Below are 22,799 nucleotides of genomic sequence, written 5' to 3' on the forward strand. Positions count from 1 at the left end.
TAAGTATAGGAAGGAGTGATAGGTAATAATAATTGGTCTTCACTTGAAATCCCTGAGTAAATTGGTTGTAGAAAGGTCATGGGTAATTACTATGTCTTTAATGAGTTATACTGGATCTGTATTCCTAAGGGAAGCAGGGCCCCTAAGGCCCAGAAATGGCCATGGGGATGTGAGTAGGTATGGGGCAATGGGATGAGTACAGAGGCCACTAGTTCATTTGCCTGAAAAGCTGAGCAGGATCTTGAACCAGAAACTGTGACTCTGTACTCAGCAGATCTGGGTACATTCAAGAAAATAAGTTGGTGTCTTTGTCAATCCACATGAATTTCCAGTGTGATGCAGGACAGCCTCTAGGTATGATAGAATTCTTCTTTTATCTGTCTCTCAAGACATCCCCATACTGTACAAGTATTTGTTTCACGGTCATACTATAACCACTTTCATATGGATGGGTTCATCACAGTTACTCATCATGTAAATTTCTCTTGGTATCACACCGTTTCAGCATAAGAGCATGAGATGGAGTTCACTGCTGTAATGCTAAATGGTTGCTTTGATATGTTCTCCTGTGGGGTCTTAACAAACTCTGCAGAATGTTCTACCCAAGATGATGATTAATTTTATCTGTACAAGTTCACAAATCTATGTTTTAATGATAATATCTGTGACTGCTCCTAAGGGCAGTCCATCAAGGGAGATATTAATTAATATCATCTATGTTTTTATGCAAAGGTACAAGAGGAACTCTCAAACTCAGTACTTCTACGTACCAAATGTTAGAAACATATCACTTGTAAATTTTAAGTACTGTTTAATTTGAAAATGTTCTGAATATCTACAGACAGTATGAAGCCCATTGGCCCTAGAGTGGTAACAATTGATGGTGATTTCTCTGGCTTCTAATATTTGCACACATGCGTACCTATCATAATGGTACTATTAATTTACAGAAGAAGGAGAAACTGGGCATGATGGCACATACTTATAATGCCAGTGCTCGGGAAGGAGAGGTAAGAGTGCCGCATGTTTGAGGCCAGTCTTGAATACATAAGGAGAATATCATTTTAAAGGGCATATTATTTCTTTTTCCTATGTGGTTTCATCTCTGTAATGCTAATACACAATGTGTAAGTATGCAAACTCTGAATTCAGCTGAGTTGAACTCTTGTCGGTCTGTGAAAATTCAGTCAGACTTGGGTGTACATATCAAAGAAAGTTGCTTGGATCTCTTAGATATTTTTACTCTTTTGTGAGTTCTGAGATATGTAACAGATTCATTAGGCAGTGTTGTATAGAATCACATAATAACACATGTGCTGTGTGTGTGCGTGTGCTCCCATGCATGGGACATAGGACATAGACTCCCCAGTGTGAGAGGCTGATAAGGACACTATTCAAAGAACTTTCTGGAACATTAGAATCCTTGAAAAGAGTGGATGCTACAGAGTTGTGTCTTAGACAGAAAATGTAGATTTTGATACAGTGCTATGCCCTTTTCCTCTAATTCCTTCATCTGACTGCATGAAGCACATCATGTTATGAAGTGTTAATTATTCTACTCAAAGTCTACATATTAACGGACATTTATGGAAAATCTGCAGAATTACACCCAGAAACCTTGTCTCAAAAAAATAAAGAATATCTGCATAGAAACTAGTATTTGTCCAAAATTGCTATCAGGTTTAACCCACTCTATGGATAAATTAACCATCACACACAATATAGACATCTGAAGAATAACTCAAGGGAAGATTCTAAATTCACTTGTTGCTTTTACTTTTTTATTATTTATAATATTTTTCATGCTGTCTTTGGCACCAATATCATGACATTTTTGGATTAAAGCATATGGACATGATTTGGAGTCATCAGTATTACAGAGAAATACAAATAAATAGCACTAACACTGAGGAAATGCAACATTAGATCTCCAACATTCATTAAAAAGTACAAAATTTCATGCTAATTGGTCAAGTCTATCTGTTTAAGTGGAATTTTTTGTTCCATTGTATTTTAAGAAATCTGCATGAGGTGAGCAGCAAGTAACAAAGCTTCATGGGCCAAATTCATGCATCGTGAAAGATACTGGCTCTAGTTGGAGATTAAGAATGATTATAAATATAAAGCAGAAAGAGAGCATATGATACATTTCCTCCACAGAGTTTACAATTGATGGTGAGGTGTCTTAAAGTAGTGATAAGAGTTTTAAGTACATGGGATATGTTTGGGATACTGTAGAACATGGCTGAAGGTCTCCCTTATGAAAAGATAGAATAAATTTAGCTGTATATGTGAGAAGTAATATCCCTTACATATGAGTGAGGATGAAGTAGATAAAAGGGAAGCAGAGGAGAGGAAATGATAGGGAAGTAGAGGAGAAATCTGAAATGAGGGCAGTGAAAAATTTTAAACCAACATTGATTAAGAGAAAAAAGCAAGTGTCACTGTAATACTAAGTAAGGATATACCATTGGCACATGTGAGGTAATGAAACAGCATTTGTGTTCTTTTTATTCTTTTTTTATTTATTCATTTATTAAAGATTTCTGTCTCTTTCCCACCGCCGCCTCCCATTTCCCTCCCCCTCCCCCAACCAAGTCCCCCTCCCTCGTCAGCCCAAAGAGCAATCACGGTTCCCTGCCCTGTGGGAAGTCCAAGGACCACCCACCTCCATCCAGGTCTAGTAAGGTGAGCATCCAAACTGCCTAGGCTCCCCACAAAGCCAATACGTGCAGTAGGATCAAAAACCCATTGCCATTGTCCTTGAGTTCTCAGTAGTCGTCAAGAAGCATTTGTGTTCTTAATAGGAGCTTTTCCTTATCCTCAGAGCAACAGTGGTAATATGAAAAATAAACCAGAAAAGAGATGATGGACATCCTCTGTTAGCATGCCCAGTGTAAAAGAAGCAGGTTGAAAGAGACAAGCATGAGAGCATAGATATGAACTGAATTTTTTTCTGTATTCCAGTAAAGACAAAATCTGATCCTCACATGAATACAATCTCACAGAAAGAAATGGGTGAAATAGGAGGAGAATGATGAGGAGACTGTATAATGTATGACAGCAGTTCAAGGTAAGCAAAAAAAAATTGAATGGATCAAAATTCATAGAGTTCTGACTCAAACCTTAACTTCCTCCTTCGCTCTACTATGGGGAAACTAGGAGGAAGGAGATTGAAGAATGTTTTGGGAGACAAAAGAGTGAAGACACAAATTTCTCTTGGGGTTTTTGAGATTCCGACGCCTGTCATCCATGCAATGGAGGGAGATGATTAGTGAAGAGTGGAGTAGAAATCTGTATGCTACAGAGACATGCATGTCTGAGTCTGAAATGGCAATCTAAAGCATTTTTTTATTTTTGAAGGGTTTTATGGAAAGTTATATAATATTATGAGGTTAAAATTTACCCAAATTTTTCAATAACATCAATTATACAAAATAACATAGATTACAGGTGAACAAACTAGAATTGAGCAGGCAGCTGGAGAGAGATGCATTAGTCTACTGTGTATATCAATAAAAATAGCATAAAGCTGTCTAGGAAAGGATGGAAATAGAAACCTGTTTAGGAAAGTTGAGAAAAGTCATTGATGATTATGATTACAGACATTTGGAGTTTAAGATTATACTTACTATGATTACTGTCATATCCATTATGGTAGAATATACATCCTAAATATATGTTCATTTTTTCTTTGAATTATAAAAAATCCTGTTATTTTTTCATTAGGATACTGGATATGAAGAACAATAATGAACAACCAAACTGTCATCTCCCACTTCCTCCTCCTGGGCCTGCACATTTCCCCAGAGCACCAGCACCTGTTCTATGCCCTGTTCCTGGCCATGTACCTCACCACTGTCCTGGGGAACCTCATCATCATCATCCTCATTCTACTGGATCCCCATCTCCACACACCCATGTACTTGTTTCTCAGCAACTTGTCCTTCTCTGACCTCTGTTTCTCCTCTGTCACAATGCCCAAATTGCTGCAGAACATGCAGAGTCATGATCCATCCATTCCTTATGCAGGTTGTCTGACACAAATATACTTTTTAATGGTTTTTGGAGACATGGAGAGCTTCCTTCTTGTGGTCATGGCCTATGACCGCTATGTGGCCATCTGTTACCCCCTTCGGTACACCAGTATAATGAACACCAAGCTCTGTGTAAGTCTAGTAGTGCTGTCCTGGGTCCTTACTTTGTTGCATTCCATGTTTCATACCCTGCTCCTGACTAGGCTGTCATTCTGTGAGGACAATGTGATCCCCCAGTTTTTCTGTGACATATCTGTTCTGTTCAAGTTGTCCTGTTCTGACAGTTATATTAATGAACTAATGATATTTATCTTGGGAGGGCTTGTTATTGTCACCCCATTCTTACTCATTGTTGTTTCCTATTTACAAATTGTCTCCTCCATCCTGAGAGTTTCATCTACTCGAGTTATCCACAAGGTCTTCTCCACTTGTGGCTCCCACCTCTCTGTGGTGTCACTGTTCTATGGGACAATTATTGGTCTCTACTTATGTCCATCAGCTAATAACTCTACTGTGAAGGAAACTTCCATGGCCATGATGTACACAGTGGTGACTCCCATGTTGAACCCCTTCATCTACAGCCTGAGGAACAGAGACATGAAAGAAGCCCTGATAACAGTCCTTTGTAAGAAGAAAATCTCCTTATAGTAGCATTACTAGAAATTTTACTTAAATTTATCTATTAAATATATTGATATTAATATCACAAAATATTTCCATACAATGGGACCCACATGCAAGAACAAACTGCATAATATTTTCAATTTCAAACAGAAATTTTGTAACGTTGTTCACTTAAGGAAGGGGACATCAATGACTCAGTGACACATCCCCTGCCATGCATGTGTGATCCCAGGAAATCATTAGGTAAGAGCCATTGTTGTATCAGATATTCATTCCTTACATTCTTTTTATATTGAAAATAGACTCTTCTCTCACACAATACATCCCAACCACAGTTTCACTTTGCTCCACTCCTCCTAGTTCCCCATCATGGCCCTCCTCCTTCATATCTATTACCCCTCTGTTTCCTCTCTAGAAAAGTGCAGGCCTCCACAAGATGACAGTCAAACATGACCAAAAAAAAAAAAAAGATAGAATAAGACAAGGCAAAAGCCCTCACATGGAGGCTGGACCAAGCAACACAGGAAGAATAAAGGAGTATAAAAATAAGGCAAATGAATCACAAAAACCCACCCCTACTCTTAGAAAGCTCGCAAAACATCCAGTTACAGTCTAACCTATATGCAGAGGACCTGGTACATACCAAAGCAACCCCCATGCTTGCAATTTCAGTCTCTATGAGCCTATGTGAGCCCTACTTAGGTGACACGGTGGGCCTTGTTTTTCTGGAGTCCTCCATTCCCTCTGACTCCTATAATCTTTCTTAGACCTCTTCCCTGGTACTCCTAATCTTAAAGGGGAGGGCCACAATTGGAGACCTCCAATTTAGATGTTCTCTCTGCATGATTTCTGATTGTTGGCCTCAGCACCTGCTCCCATCTACTGTTGTAAGAAAACTCTATGATGATGACTGGACAGCACTGATCTATGAAAACAACAGAGTACCATTAGTAATAATTTCATTGATTTTTTTGCCAGTTTGGTACAACCTAGGTCTCTGGACTATGCAGTCCCAGGTTCCAGGGCATGGGTTCCATCTGGTGCGATGGGCCTAAATACATCAAACATGGGTTGTCCACTCCCACAAGCTCTGTGCTACCATTGTCCCAGCATATGTTTCAAGCAGAACAGATTGTATATGGAGAGTTTTGTGACTATGTTGGTGTCCATGTTTGTCATTTATAGCCTGAAGAGTTCTTTCATATGTTAAAGAGTCTAGAATGTAGGGGTGAAGGCTGCAATCCTTCATGAGCTGATCCTCTGAATGCTCAATGTGATGCATGGATGTTGTTCTGTCAACTGGGCCCCTCTGTCACTTTTCAGAAAGCTAACCTCTGTTCTAGCAACAGTCTGGGTTGTTTAGGCATATCCACAAGACATCTACAACCAACAATTCAACCAAATGTAACCCATTCCTACCACCAGGAGCCTTGTCTGGCTACAAAAGACAGCCAGTTTAGATTCTGTAGTCATTCATTTCTAGATGTTCTCACTAGGATGGTTGATTCCAGGTATTTTCCACAACACTAGGTTCCTACACTGCCACCAATAGGCCTCCCAGTTCCAGCTGTCTCTCCCAGAACTTTCTCCCTCCACCCTGCAACTCAGTCCTCACATTCCCGTACCCACCTGCAGTCAGTTCAGCTGAAGAATTTATTCGATTTCCCTTTAACAGAGAGATCAATGCTTGTCTTAGCCTTCCTCATTATGTAACCTCTCAGGATCTGTTAATTTGTAGCTTGATTGTTATTTACCTAACAGCTAATATCAACAGAGAAGAGAATTCATACCATATTTATATGTCTGGGTCTGGATTACCTCACTCAGGAGGACGTTTTCTTGTTAAACAATTTGCATGCAAATTCATGTCAGTTTTTAAACAGATGATTCCTTGTGTAAATGTCCCTCATTTTCTTTATCCATTCTTCAGTTGAGAGACATGTAGGTTGTTTCCAGTTCCTGACTATGATGAATAAAGCTGCATTAAATGTAGTTGAGCAAGTAAGTGTCCTTGTGGAAAAATGGGGCATCCTTTGGGTATAAGCCTGAGAGTGGTATAGCTTGAAGTAAATTGAAGTAAACCAAGTTTTCCCAAGGTTTTATTATTTTATCCAAATTTCTGTGTTGACTACAGTATAATATTTAAACATGAATAAATGATGGACCATGATCTAGACTGATGTTCCATAGCATCTAAATAGCTCAACCACAACCTTGTTTAACTGTCTCCTACACTAGTTTTATATCATTTCATCTCTTATCGTTCCCTTTTTTTATTTCTGTGTTGTCTTTTCCGACTTTTCTCAGCCTCTTGTATAACAACATTATTTGTACTATCTTTTTTATGGAATTATTAGCCAGAAGACATTCAAAGTTTATTTGCCCCAAACCACAGAAAAAAGGTGGAATATAACAAAATTAAAACTCAAACATTGCCTTTTATTTTAAAATATTTTATGCAGATATTTTATAGTACTTCAAAAATATGCTGTCCAGCTACTTTCATGCCACATGAACAGTTATAACCTCTAGTTTTCCATGAATTAAATCTCCTGTCTTAATACATTCATTCCCTAATTTGCCCCTATATGGAATGATGCAAAAATCTGTTACTGTATTCTAGACTTCATTGACTCTCTCATTTTTATTCAAACACCAGGACCGTCAAAGTTCTTTTCTTTGTTGCATGTCTGTCCAGTGCACATTTTCATGTGTGTGTAATCTTAACATACACACCCATGAATGCTAAAATCTATCACTACTTCTCCTTGTCCTTTCTTGTTTAAATTTATCATATCATCTTCTACATAAATACCTGAGCCTTGATATCTCTGTGTGCATAACTGCCCATAAAAATAGACAATCATTCATGCAGCTTTTATATTGTACCTTTTCAAGTAAATATTCTTCCTGGAACATTATTTTCTACATGGTTTTAAATGTCACAGCAGTTTTTGTCACAGATGGACTGAAATCTCAGTGGTATAGTACAACAGAATTATGAATGATAAAAAATATGATCATATAAGTTAAATCATTTTCCTATATGTGAGAAAAAACTAATATTTTAATATGCAGTAGGTCATGTAATCAATAACAATTAAAGCTAAGCAACACCTAAAATTCACCTTAGAGAAAAAGACAATCTCATCAAGAAATAATTCTGGGAACACTGAATATCCACATATGGAAGAGTGATATTAGACTTTTCCTTCTCACTGTGCATGAAATCAATGCATTGCATACAGATAAGCATATTGATAAATGGGATCAAATTGAAGAGGTAGACATAAGTCCATACACTTATGGACACCTGATTTCTTAATAGAAAGCCAAAAATACACACTGGTGAAAAGACAGCAACTTCAACAATCCCTTTAAAGCTGAGGAATCTGCCTGGAAGAAGATAATGAAAGCTTTTAATTGACATAAGTGATGGGTGTCTTTAAAGAAACAATGTCTTCCAGAAACAACAGTACTGGTGTACATATGAACTCACAAAAAACTGTAGCAGCATGTCCAGGTTGCAGCCAGATGGGATGTCCGCATTGAGAGAAGGAGCAGATTCCCACCCCAGCAAAGGATATAAATAAAATAGGCACCTGGATAGACTGGAGGTGATTGGGGTTGGGAACAGGAAGGAATCAAATTAAAGGGTTGGAAAAGAAAATCCTGGGAGAGACAACTGGAACTGGGGGGGGGGTGCATATTAGAAGTGAGGTAGAAATCAAGTTCAATGAAAATTCCCTGAATTCTACCAGGGTGACTAGCAATGGGGAAAACAGAGTCTGAAGCAGCCACCTTCTGTAATCACACACTGCTTCCAATGGAGGGAATGGCATCAACACGGCACAAACTTTTCAACCTACAATTTGCCCTGCCTGCAAGATGTGCTGGGTAACAGTGTCACTAAACTTGTGGGAGTAGCAAACAATGACTGATCCAACTTGGGACTGATGCCACGAGAGGGTGCCTAAGCCTGACACTGCCTGGAGGCCAGAAACCAAAGGCAGGATAGCCCAGAGATCCAGGGTAGAGCCAAATATGAATGGCAAAAAATCAGTGAAATGATTCCTAATGGTATTCTGAGCCTAGCATAATGGTCATCAGAAAGGCTTTATCCAGCAACTAATAAGAAAAGATGAAGTGATGCACAGTTAAACCTTAGGTGACACTCAGAGGGGTCAAGGACACCACAGAATCAACTAACCAGGGATCCTAGCGGCTAACAGAGACTGAAACAATAGAGCTGGTATGCATATGACTTGGCTCCTCTGTGTATAAGTTATGGCTGTGTAGCTTGGTATTCTTGTAGGACTCCTAATAGAGGGAGTGGAAGCTGTTTGACTATTTTATTTGCTATTGGGGCACTTTTTCTCCTACTGGACTATCTCATCCAGCATTGATATTAGGGTTTATAACTAGTCTTATTGTAATTTTTATTCCATGTCTAGTTGATATTCTTGGGAATAATGTTCTTTCTGTAGGGAAACAGAGGAGGAATGAATCTGGGGGAAATCGGGTATAGGGAAGGTGGAAGGGGCCGGGATCAGAGAAAGGAGGGAAGAATGTGATCATGATTTAAGATATGAGAGTTGAATAAGTAATTTTTTTAAAAAGAAAATTATCGCCGGGCAGTGGTGGTGCACGTCTTTAATCCCAGCACTCAGGAGGCAGAGACAGGCGGATCTCTGTAAGTTCGAGGCCAGCCTGGTCTAAAAGAGCTAGTTCCAGGACAGGCACCAAAGCCACAGAGAAACCCTGTCTCGAAGAAAAAAGAAAGAAAATTATCCAACACACACACACACACACACACACACACACTTGCAAAGAGAGAGAGAGAAGACTATATATAATTGATACCTTTTGGAAAAGAAAAAACAATTTTCTCCAGTTAAGTCTCACGGGATATATGAATATGAAGCATATTTCAATATTGGCCATATTCTCATGAGTAGTTGGCTAAATGAACTCAGTATTTTTGTAGACTTTTGGGCTCAGTTTGCTTTGGGTGGGATTTTTGGCATTATTGAGATTTTTGCTTTCATAATTCATGTCCATTATGTGATTGTAAGGAGTTTTGTGTGTGTGTGTGTGTGTGTGTGTGTGTGTGTGTGTGCTGTGTTTTATTTGTTTTTAAGAAAAATACAAATGGCTTGGAGTGGAGTTGGGAGAGCTTTAGTTAGGATCAGAGATGATTTGGAGAAAGAGAAAGAATGATCAAAATAAATTGTATGAATATTTTCTATTATAGAAAAACAGATAAAAAAAGAAAGAAAGGAAAAAAGAAAAAAGAAATCAATGACTATTGGTACAAGGTATTCATCATGAAACTCTGGAAAGCTATAAGAATTATTCGTGTAGCATGATATGGCCTTTGAGAAATGGTACCCAGATGTTTGTGGAGGTAAACAACAGCTTTCGAATTGGATTTAAGACCCACTGCACAGGAAGGAACTCATGCACAGTACTATAATGATGGCCAATACTAACTATCATACTCAGAGATGAGAGCATCTCTCAGTCCTTAACAGAGACACTTCAGTTTTTCAAAGAACAGAGTTTTATGCAGAGACTTACAACTGTCACTGTGTAGAGAAAAAGTGTTTGTGCGTATTTAGCCTCAACTAAATTTTGTATCATCTTCCTTTCCCTGAAAGCTGAGAAAGATTATAGGAGAGTGAACAGAAAATAGGAGTCAGGAAATGATGGTGACGGAAGCAGAATATTGTTATTTCAGTGTGAACTAAACATAGCTATGGTTGAGTGGATGAGATCAAGCTAGGCAACATTTCAGCAAGGAAATTGAAAAGGCTCACGGGTCCCACTTCTCCCTGAGGAGCTATTGTCAATTGATGACGCCAGGTAAACGTAAGTTAATATTTTCTGATCTGTTGCCCCTGGTAGACTTTCCAGGCTGCATTCGATAACCCTATACCTATTAACATATGAGTGTGGGAGGCCACATATGATTCAGTTTCCATGTGGAGTCAATTCTGACTTATAAATAATTTGAGTTCAAGCTTGTATGATCTGTTTTTTTCTAATAACTTTGAGGGATATGAGAAATTTCTGAGTAATCCCATGGGAAAGAGCATTTTCCTATGAGAAAAAAAACACATTATCTATTAAGACTGGAGCTCATGTATGCTAGCCTTATGCAATCTAGAGATAGAAGCTGCTTGCTGCTGGCATAATTCTTGTGAGATATAGTGCACCTGCTTGTGTTTCTTCCCAAGGAAAGAACAGGGAGGTGGTTAGCTGACTTACTGCTCTTTGTTCTGTCTTCTGCCTTTAATCTGTATAAAAGCAAACTCTGAAATAAACTTGGGGCTAGTTGGTATTCACCCTCAAACCTCCCAGATCTATACTGTGTTTCTGTCTCCATTTCTCTCAATCTGCAATTTCTTCAACTCCGTGCCCCATCCCAGATACCTCCTGCTGATTTATGTCAGAGCTGGCCCCAAAATATGAACAGCAAAAGACATAGTGGGTATAAAAAAGAACTGAGAAGCCAATGATAATGGCACTGGGATTTGTCTCTACAGCATGTACTGACTTTTGGGGATCCTAGTCTGTTTGGATGCACACCTTCCTAGGCCTAGCTGGAGAGGGGAGGGCCTTGGACTTCCTACAGGGCAGGGTACCCTGCCCTCTCTTAGGACTAGAAGGGAACAGGGGAGGGTGAGGTGGGAGCGGGAGGGAAATGGGAGGAGGAGAAGAAGTGGAAATTTTGAATGGTATTATTTATAAAGCCATAAAAGTTAAAAAAAAAGAACAGGACATAGGGGTAGTGTGGGATGGATATGATCAAAAAACATTATACATGCATTTGAAATTCTCCAAGAATAAATTATTTTAAATTAATAAGCAAAAACCAAAGTCTCTAGAACTTAATGGTTATTTCAAAATCAGGCATATCAATGGCTAATAAATACTTTAAAATGTGATCAACACCCATAGCCATCAGGGAAATATATGCTAAAGCTACGTTCAGATTCCATCTTACCCAAGTAAGAATTGGCTTTTGTGAGGGGGACTGGAAAGAAGGATCAGCAATTGTGAACACTTACTGCTCTTTAAAAAACTGGGTTTGATTCCCACCACACACATATTAGCTCATAACCATCCATAGCTCCAGATCCAGGGTATCTGGTATCCTTTTGTGAATACTAGTATTAGGTGAATACTAGGCATTTAATGGTTCATACACATAGAATCTGGCAAAACCTTCATAAGATAATTAAATCTAAAACAAAAGAATGACTATTTTTAAAGAAGACATCACAGATTAAGAGGAGATCTTCCAAGGAAGTCAAAATATAAATCACAGTTAAAAAGGGATAAAGGGAAAACTAGAAAAGGAGGAGAAAATGTAGTAGAAGATGGGAGGGCAGCGTATATAGGAGGGGCTAGCGGGAGGGATAACTAACACAAACAGCTTTTTGCAAAGGCATATCAAAATCTACTAATGTGGAAGTTTACAAAATATATACTTATATAAATGGAGTTTATATGTAATTACCATGTAATGGGGAGCACAATTCCCAAAATACACATATATGTAGGGATAAGTCCCACCCCTTAGGGGGCGTGTTTGCCTCAGGCTAAAGTTCTCCTATAAAATTGGTGAGCGTGCTCCCAGCGTCCTCTTCTGCTTTCCTGGTCTCCGCGGGAACAGTGGTTCTGTAAGTCTATTCCTCCATTAAAGCTGTCTATATTTTGACAATCTGTCTGCATTCGCTTACGCCGTTACACATATATGCTATAAAAATACCAATAAATGGGTTATGATTTTTGGAGGCATTAGTCAAATGGACACAAACCCCAAACAGTACAGGCTATTGACAATGCTGTTGATTACTTTCTAAATTGACATAAGAGCCTATTGCAGAAGACACTACATACTAATGTCATAGAACTAGAAAAATCCAGCTGGTACCCAACTGGAAGCTTCATCACTGTTAGCTAGCATCCAAGGGCTGGAAGGTGTTATATACATTACTGGTGAGAAAAATAGTCAAAATCTCACCCAGCTATGAAATATGTGTGCTACAATTATTACCTGCCTACAAGAAATTCCCAATGATGCAGTCATGCCATGAATTTTATGGGCACATCCAACCACTTTTTTTATTGCATGTAAGACCTGCACCATGAGAATGACCCCATACATAATACTAATAATGAGACCACAAACAGAAAACTGGATTTTTGAGCCTTAGGGGAAAGCAACTACTATTATTTAGCTAAAGGGACATAGCAATAAAATGGCTCTTAATTGTGTATTGCTCTACCCATTGATCAGTCCATCTTTCAAACATCATCAAGGAAGCTTCTTTTTGCAGTAAAGAGAAATTAACAGAGAGACCCACAAAAAGACAATCTGAAAAGACTGAAAAACTTTAGAGCACTCAGCCCTAAATGGGCCCTCTCCTCAATGTTCAACGGTTGTTTAAAAAAAAATAGCTTAAGAGCCAAAGTAGTAGATGACCCTAAGAAAACAGCATTATTCAGACACAACAGAATAGATGCACATGTGAATTCAATGCAATCCTTGCTTGATACTTGTTTTGCTATTTGTAATTTTACTATGTTAAAGTTAAAACATTCTTTTCTATTTAAACAGAAAAGGGAAGGTGATGTGGGATTTCCTTTTGTATGCTGTGATTACATTAATGAATAAAATAACTGCTTTGGACCTATAGCAGGGCAAAACTTAGTTAGGCAGGGAAAACTAAACTGAATTCTGGGAGAAAGAAGGGTGAAATCAAGAGAGAAGCCATGTAGTCCTGTCGGAGCCAGATGGAATATTTCCCAGTAAGGCAGAACCTCGTTGTGATACACAGATTAATGGAGATGGGTTAAATTAATATGTAAGAGTTAGCCAATAAGAAGTTAGAGCTAAAAAAATAAAAAAAAAGAAGTTAGAGCTAATGGGCCAAGCAGTGATTTAAATAATATAGTGTCTGTGTCATTATTTCAGTTCTGGGCAGCCAGGATGAACAAGCAGACTCCTCCTACAATACAATGTTAAGTGGTCACCCCTAAACACATGTACATACTAAAAACCCTAAATGGATTTAGTAAATGTCTGTGTATGAGTTTGTGTGTGTGTCTGTGTGTGAAACATTTAATGATTAATGAAGAATTTGTCATGAATTTGATAGAAAGTAGAAAAGATAAAGACATAGAAGATGTTGATCATATTATCATAACTGATAAAATTAAAGATATTATTATACCTGATTTCCTGTTAAAATTTAGAGTGAATACAGCAATGACAGCACCAGTTAAACAGAACAAAGATCTGGATATAAATCCCTGAAGCTACAACAACTTAATATTTGACAAATATTCCAAAAGTGCTCTCTGGAGAGAAAATAGCCTGTAGCAAATAGTGCTGAAAAATAGGATATCTACATGTGAAAAAATTAAACTAGTTTCCATTTCACAATTTTCACACAAATTGATTCAAATGGATCAAAGTCTTAAGTAGTAGGCCTGAAATTCTGAAAGTGTTTTGTCAGAGGACAAAGTAGGAGAAACAGTTCAAGAGAAGAGAACATGTAAGAATCCTCTAGAGGGAACTTCAGTTCTCAGTAAATCATGAAAACAATCAACAAACAGTATGTTGTAAAAATTTAAAAAAATACTTAAAAAATGAGTTTCCTAAATGAATAAAAAGTCCTCAGAGTGTGAGAAAACCTTTGTCAGGTGCACAGAAGATTAATATTCAAAAAAAAAATAATTCAAAAATCCAAACAACAAAATAAGAAATCTAATGAAATGGACAAAAGAAACTACAGAGAACATTCTTTAAAGAAAACATGCAAATGGCCAATATATATGTTTTAAAGTATTCAATATCTCACGACACCAGAGAAATCAAAAGAAAAGCTACCTTGAGATTCCATTTCACTCCAGTAAGAAAGACCATCATCAAGAAAAGAAAAGTCACCAAACAATGTCAAGGAGTTCTTTTGATCAAAATGTAAGGAGTTGAAGTTGATATTTAGATGAGTATGAGTGTTCCATAACAGAATTACCATATTCTGTAGAACTCTTAAGTATGGGTTCTCTGTACTCACAACCTCTCTAGGGATACTTGCATACCTATGTTTAATCATGATCTGTTTATCATAATGAGAAAATTGAATAATCTTAAATGCCTATATCTGGTGAATTAAAAAAATAATGACTTAATTAAAGTGCAGGAATTATCTGTGGGGCAAACTACCTGGCGTAAGTAAAGTCATGAATGTCAGAGAATAACCTCTAACCACCATTTTACTAAACCAGCATAATCAAAATCACTAATTTGAAAGAAATATTCTTTCTAATTTTATGTGTATAAGTGTTTTGCCTATCAATATGTAAATAGTGCAACACATGTATACCTGGTGCACACAGAGACCAGAAGAGGATATGGATCTCCCGGAATTGCAATTGCAAACAATTGTGAAATGCTCCCTTGGTGCTATGAAAGGAATCTATCCTCTGCAGGAGCAGGAAATACTCAACCAATGAACCATCTCTCCAGCACCATTAAGATTCGTTATATGTCTGTATTGATATAGGGCTATATATAGAGGGCAGAACACTAAAAAACATTTCTTGTGATAAGGGGGAAATGGAGGCCTTAAGAGAGAGAAGTAGAAAGACAACCAAATACATGTAATATGAAAGTGGAAGAGAACAACAGGATTAGGGCAGAGATGTGGATAGATAAATTGGGTAGAAAACACATTTTGAGCAGATGATGAACAAAATTAAGCATAATGAAAATGCCATAAGGAAGCAAACTACTTTGCAGGATATTTTAAATATGACAATATTTAATTTATAACATATTAAAATTTTAAAAGGGAAATAATGTTTTAGTGTAGAATTATCATATGACTAGACACATAACCTACAATAATTATTTCAAATAAATGACTATACATCAACATTCACAGAAGTTGTACTAATAATTATCCCTCAGTGGAAAAATAAATTAACCAATGATTAAATGAATAGCCAATGCATATTTATGTAATGACATATTATTTGGCAATAAGAAAATCAGCTATTGGCACATAGAACTACACAAACATACCTAGAAAACGTGCTGATAGAAAGAAGTTAGCAATAAAGAGTTATATTCACATGAAATATGAAGAATACAAAATCTGTGCAAAGATAAAGTAAACTTGAATTGCACATGGTTGGTTAGAGGTGAGTGTAAGTGTGAATTGGCACAGGACATCTTTGGGGGATTATGGGTTCTAAAATGCATCATAAATTGCTTTGAATGACACTAAAATTGCTAAGGCTGTTTAGTTATATTTATATAAGTGAACATCACAGTACTTAGGGAAGATTGAACTGGTATTGGAGCCTACCATACAAACTCTTTTGCTTCTTGGGTCAACCAAAACACAGAAAGTAGATGAATCATAATTCTTGCAGTAATTGAAACCAATTAGTTAGAGAGTAGAATGTGGTTGTTCTATGCAACCAGAATTTGCAGAACAGTGTCTAAAACCCTGGATAAATCCTTAGATTTCAATTTCTATTTCCACATTCAAACACAATCATTAATCATCTCTAAGACTGCAGTAAAGGTTAAACCTATAAAGATCAGGATTCCCTGGGATTAAATTTTTATATTTTATTATCACAGATGGAACTTCATCCAACTCATGACTGTCAGTTCATTCAAAAATTATCCTGAAGAAAGGAATTATTAATATTACCTATAGACTCGTGCTCAATAGTTGAACTCATAGAACATGAAAATAGAAAGTAATCTCACATATAAAGAGAGGGACAGGGCACTGGTCATAGCAGGTACAATTAAGGTTTCCATAGAGAGATAAGAAGACAAAATAAGTGAACATGCATAGGAATGTGAATTGCTTTTCTATTGACTTAAAGAATCATTAAACATGCCATCTGCTTGCAATATTTCTGACTTTCCACATATTGGTACACATAGAAAGTTGGTTGATAAAGCTTAAAGTTTTTCATAAAGTTGTATATCTGTTTAGATGTTGTCCTAGAGAGCCTTATCATGTGTGTGGTTTTCTACTTTATCTCTCAACTTAAAAGCTACTGTTAGGTAGGCTGGAGAGAAGTCTCAGCCATTAAAGGTGAGGCTTACAACCAACTGCACCCATGGGGAAAAAAAAAAACTACAGATAGTTTCTTGTGTAAATTTTGTTATGTAAGATTCTTTAAATCATTATCAACCAGAACAATGCCTGATGATTTGGGGTGATTTTCAATTCACCCTTCTTCACTTTTCCCCTTAAGAAAGTGAGCTCCAATCAAGCAAAACCACTGTACATTTCCTTAAGAGGCAAGAAGTTTACATCACTCTAAGCTTTTGGGGCTTTCTTGTTGCTGCTATTTGTTTAGGTGATATTTTTATTGCTGTTGTATAATTTTAACTTCCCCTAAATGTTGGAATGAGTGATAGATGATAATAATTGGTCTCCCTAGAGATCCCTGGGGTGAATTTGTCCTAGAAAGGTACTGGGTATTTACTATATCTTTAATGAGTTATACAGGATCTGGATTCCTGTGGGATGCAGAGTCCCTAAAGCCTGGGCATGGCCACAGAGGGATGAGTGTAGGGATGGAACAGATAGATGAGTTCAGAGGCCAATAGTAAATATTGCCTGCAAATAAAATAAAGGTGAGAATGATCTTGAACCAGACATTTAAATCAGCTTCGGCAGAGTTGGTTACACTCAGGAAAATCGCTCACATCTTGATGACAAGCCACATGAAATTCAAGTGTGATGCAGGACAGTATTCCAGGTTTAATACCATTCTTCTTTTCCCTGTCTCCTAAGTCTTCACCACACTGGAAAAGTGTTTGTTTCACCATCATTAGATAACTAAGTTCATATGGATGGGTTCATTACAATTACTCAGGTAATTTTCTCTCAGTATCACGCCATTTCACATGAGAGCAATGCTGTGAGGTGGAGTTCATGCTATAGTGCTGAATGGGTCTTTACTATGCTTTGCCCTGTGGGTTCTACCAAAGATGATGATTAATTTTGTCCGTACAGGTTGACAAATCTGTATTTTAGTGGTAACATCTGTGACTGCTCCAAAGTGCAGTCCATCAAAGAAGACATTAATATCATGTAGCTGTTCATATAAAAGTACAAGAGCTACTCATTTAAACTCACTGCCTCTACAGAATACAAGAAGAAGTTGTACCAAATGTGGGAAACATGTCACAAATATGTGTTTTTAATTTGAGATGTATTTTTAATTTGAGATTGGTGGGCTGAATATCTAAAGACAGTATAAAGTACATTGGTCCATCAGTGATAACAGTTGATGATGTTTTCTCTGGCTTCTGATCTTTTCATATATGCCTACCTAGCACAAAGATACTGTTCATTTAGAGGAGAAGGAGAAACTGGGCATGGTGGCACAAGCCTATAATGCCAGTGCTTAGAAAGTAAAAGCAGGGGTGCTGTAGGTTTGAGGCCAATCCCGGATACAGTAGGAGAGTATAATTTGAAATGGCGCATGATTTCTTTTTCCTCTATGGCTTTCCCTCTGTAATGCTAGCCTCCATGTCTATATACAAAATTCTCAAATCAGATGCTTTGAACACTTTCAGTCTGAGAAGATACAATCAGCTGAACATTGGTGTACATATCAGAGAAAGTGAGTTAAATCTTTTAGTGCTTTTACTATGTTGTCAGCTTTGAGTCATGTGATAAATTCATTCACCAGTTTTGTACAGAATAAAAAATTGATATGTGGCATGGGCATCTATGAATGTAACTTAAGATACAGAATGCCCAGTGTGAGAGATTAATAAGGATAACATTCGATGAACTTTCAAGAATATTGGCATCAATGAAAAAAGTGTAGGTTACAAAGTTATCTTTGGCAAAAAAAATAATGCAAAATTTTTCTTTTGTGATCTGTACTTTTTCTCTAATTCTTTCATGTGATTGCATGTCATAAAATGTTAGTTATATTACTCAATGTCTACACATTAAATGACATTTATAGACTATCTGCATAATTACACTGAAAAAATGTGTCTTGAAAAAATAAATACCTCCATAGCAAGCAGTATTTGTACATTACTGATATCAGGCTTCAACTACTTGATACATAAATTAGCCAATGCACATAATATAGACATCTGTGGAATAACTAAAGTGAAGATTTCAAACTAAATTGTTTCTTCTTACTTTATATTGTTCATAAAGCATCTTATCCTGTCTTTTGCATCAGTATAATGGCATTTGTGGATTAAAGCTTATGGATATGATTTAGAGTCATCAGTATTACGGAGGAGTAGTACAAATGACTAACCCTAACACTGCAAAAATGCAATATTAGATCTTTGACACTCATTATGAAATGTAAAAATTAGTGCTGATTGGTCAAGTTTTCCTGTTTAAATGGGGATTTTTCGACAAATGAACCTGAAGAAATTTGCATTAGTTTGAGCAGCAGGTAACAAAACTTCACTGGCCAAATTCATGCATCATGACAGGTACTAGTCTTAGTTGGAGATTAATAATGATTATAAATATTCAAACAGAAAGAGGGCATGTGATAACTTTCATTCATATAGTTTACAATTGATGGTGAGTTTTCTTAAAACATTGATAAAAGTGTAAAGTACATGGGACACATATAGGATACTGTGGAACATGGCTGAAGGTTTTCCATATGGAGAGATACAGGAAATTTAGCTGTGTATGTGATAAGTAATATCCCTTACATTTGAGTGAGAATGAGGCAGGTGAAAGAGAAGCAATGGGGAGGAAGTAATAGGGAAGTAAAGGGAAAACTCTGAAATGCGGGAGGTGAAGAGTTTAACCACAACACTGATGGAGAGAGAACAGCAAGTGTCACTGTGAGACCTTACAGGGATATACCATTGGCCATTGTGAGATAATTAAGCAGCATTTGTATACCTGATAGGATCTGTGTCGTTATCCTCACAGAAACAGTGATAATATGAAGAATGAATCAGGCAACAGATGATGAAACTCCTCTGTTGGAATACCACATGAGAACATAGACGTGAACTGAGTCAGATTTTGTATTCTACTAAAGATGTGATCCTCGTATATAGATATAATCTAATAGAAAACAATTAATGAAATAGAAGGAGAATAAAGGGGAGACTCTGTATAATGTATGAAAGATGTTCAAGGTAAGGAAAAAATGAATGGATCAAAATTCATAGAGTTCTGTCTCAAGGCTTAACATCCTTTGCAATTCTATGGGACATTGGGTAATAGGAGATTGAGGAATTCTTTGAGAGACAACAGAGGGAAGACAAAAATTTCACCTGGGGATTTTGAGCTTCAGATACCTATCATATGTCCAATGAAGGGAAGATGATTAGTGAACCCTGGAGCAGAAATCTATATGTTACAGGGACATGAATGTCTGTGTTTGTAATGGTAATAAAAGGTATAGGAGTATGTGCATTTTTCTTAAAATTTATATACTGTTCAAGAACAACAATATACAAAATAATATAGAGCCAATTACCAATGAACAAACTAGCGTTGAGCAGGCAGCAGAAGAGAGAATCATTAACCTAGTTTGTATCTCAGTAGAAATAGCATCAGTTGTCTAGGAAAGGTTGGGAGATAGAAACCTGTTTAGAAAAGTTGAGAAAAATCATAGATGGTTTAATCATTTTAGACATTTGGAGTTTGAGATTATAGACACTATGATGACTGTCATAGCCATTGTGGTAGAATATATAGCCTAAATATATGTTTACTTTTACTTTGAATTTTAAGGGATCCTGATATTTCTCATTCGGATATTGGAGATGAAGAATGATGACAATGAAAAACCAAACTGTCATCTCCCAGTTCTTCCTCCAAGGCCTGCTCATCCCCTCAGAATATCAGCACCCATTCTATATCCTGTTTCTGGCCATATACCTCACCACTGTCCTAGGGAACCTCATCATCATCATCCTCATTTACCTGGACTCCCATCTGCACACACCCATGTACTTGTTTCTCAGCAACTTGTCCTTCTCTGACCTCTGCTTCTCCTCTGTCACAATGCCCAAATTGCTACAAAACATGGAAAGCCAGGACCCATCCATCTCTTACACAGGTTGTCTGACACAAATGTACTTTTTAATGGTTTTTGGAGACATGGAGAGCTTCCTTCTTGTGGTCATGGCCTATGACCGCTATGTGGCCATCTGTTACCCCCTTCGGTACACCAGTATAATGAACACCAAGCTCTGTGTAACTCTGGTAGCACTGTCCTGGGTCCTTACCGTGCTGTATTCCATGTTGCACACCCTACTTCTTGCTAGACTGTCATTCTGTGAGGACAATGTGATCCCCCAATTTTTCTGTGACATATCTGCTGTGCTCAAGTTGGCCTGCTCTGACACTTTTATTAATGAACTAATGATATTTGTCTTGGGAGGGCTCGTTATTGTCATCCCATTCTTATTTATTGTTGTTTCCTATGTACAAATTGTCTCCTCCATTCTAAAAGTTTCTTCTGCTCAAGTTTTCTACAAGGTCTTCTCCACCTGTGGCTCCCACCTGTCTGTGGTCTCACTGTTCTATGGGACAATTATTGGTCTCTACTTATGTCCATCAGCTAATAACTCTACTGTGAAGGAGACAGCCATGGCCATGATGTACACAGTGGTGACTCCCATGCTGAATCCCTTCATTTACAGCCTAAGGAACAGAGATATGAAAGAGGCCCTGATAAGAGTCCTTTGCAAGAAGAAAATCTCCTTATAGTGGCAATAGTAGTATTTAAATTTATCTTGCTAATATATTTATATTAATACCACAAAATATATCCCTATAATTGAGCCAACATATAAAAACAAACTATGTAATATTTTCATTTACCAGCAGGAATTTTACAAAGTTGTTCAAGAAGATGACTTTAGTGATTCAGGAATACCATTCTATGTCTTTCATGTGTGATCCTAAAAAAAATCATTAGGGAAAAGCCATTGTATTATCAGGTTTCTTTTCCTTGCATTATTTTTATTGAAAAGAGATTCTTCTCTCATACAGTATATCCTGACCACAGTTTCCTCCTGCTCCACTCCTCCTAGCTCTTCCCATCTCCCTACTCCCTCAGACTCACTACCCTCAGTTTCTTCTTCAGAAAAGGACAAGCCTCCAGGGGATGATAACCCAAACACAACCAACAGGTGAAAGTCCTATATGGAAGCTGGACATGGCAACCCAGTAGGAAGAAAGGAGTCTCAAAACTAATCAAAAGAGTCATAAACACACCATACCTGATGTTAGGAATCACACAACAGAAAGATAATAGTCCTAACATATATGCAGAGGACATGGTACATACTTACGCATCTCCCATGCTTGCAGTTTCAGTCTCCATGAGCCCATATTAGCAAAAATTAATTTATATGGTGGTCAATGTTCTCTTTGTGTCCTACATCCCCTCTGACTCATACAGTCTTTCCTGGACCTCCTCCCTTGGGCTTCCTAATCTTGAAGGAGAGAGACCTGATGGAGACTTCCAATTTAGATTCTCTCTTTGCATAATTTCTTACTGGATATCTTCACTCATTCCCATCTGCTGCGGGAGAAAGTCTCTATGATGACAACTGCACAAGGCACAAAACTATAAAAACAGCAGATTAATATTACAGATCATTTCATTGATTTTTTGCCAGTTTTGTTCTACCTAAATCCCCATCCTATCCAATCCCTGGTTCCTGGCCATGCAGGGCATGGGCTCACTCTGGTGGGTCTGAAGTTAAATCAAACAGGGGTTGGCCACTCTTACAGGTTTTGCACCACCATCGCACCAGAACTTCTTGCAGGCAGGACAGATTGTAAGTATGGGGTTTGTTGCTGGGTTAGTGTCCAGGTTTCTCTTTTGTAGTCTTCAAAAGTTCTTTTACTTTTAAAGTGGTAAAACGACTAGAATGTAGAGGTGGAGGCTGCAAGCCTGCACCAGCTCGACCTCTGTATGTTCAACGCAATTCACAGGTGTTATTTCTGGCAATTGGCCCCCTCCGTCATTTTTCAGAGAGCTAACCTCTCTCCTAGCATCAGTCTGGGTGGTCTAGGAATCTCTACAATATATCCACAACCAACAGGTAAAGCCAGTGTA

The 22,799-nt window shown here is 37.6% G+C and overlaps 2 protein-coding genes across 2 annotated transcripts; both read left to right on the forward strand.

The window, feature by feature from the left end:
* Positions 1 to 3,752: 3,752 nt before the first annotated feature.
* On the forward strand, positions 3,753 to 4,685 carry LOC126513980 (olfactory receptor 1468-like). The gene has a single exon (XM_050162625.1). The coding sequence runs from the start codon at positions 3,753 to 3,755 to the stop codon at positions 4,683 to 4,685; it is 933 nt and encodes a 310-aa protein (XP_050018582.1).
* A 15,815-nt stretch (positions 4,686 to 20,500) lies between these two features.
* Positions 20,501 to 21,439, forward strand: LOC126513984 (olfactory receptor 1468-like). Its single transcript, XM_050162629.1, has one exon. The coding sequence runs from the start codon at positions 20,501 to 20,503 to the stop codon at positions 21,437 to 21,439; it is 939 nt and encodes a 312-aa protein (XP_050018586.1).
* The last annotated feature ends 1,360 nt before the right edge of the window (positions 21,440 to 22,799 follow it).

The sequence above is a fragment of the Alexandromys fortis genome, unplaced genomic scaffold (assembly GCF_014885135.2).
Source record: "Alexandromys fortis isolate MF-2015 unplaced genomic scaffold, M_Fortis_MF-2015_v1.1 scaffold_84, whole genome shotgun sequence".
Classification (NCBI taxonomy): Eukaryota; Metazoa; Chordata; class Mammalia; order Rodentia; family Cricetidae; genus Alexandromys; species Alexandromys fortis.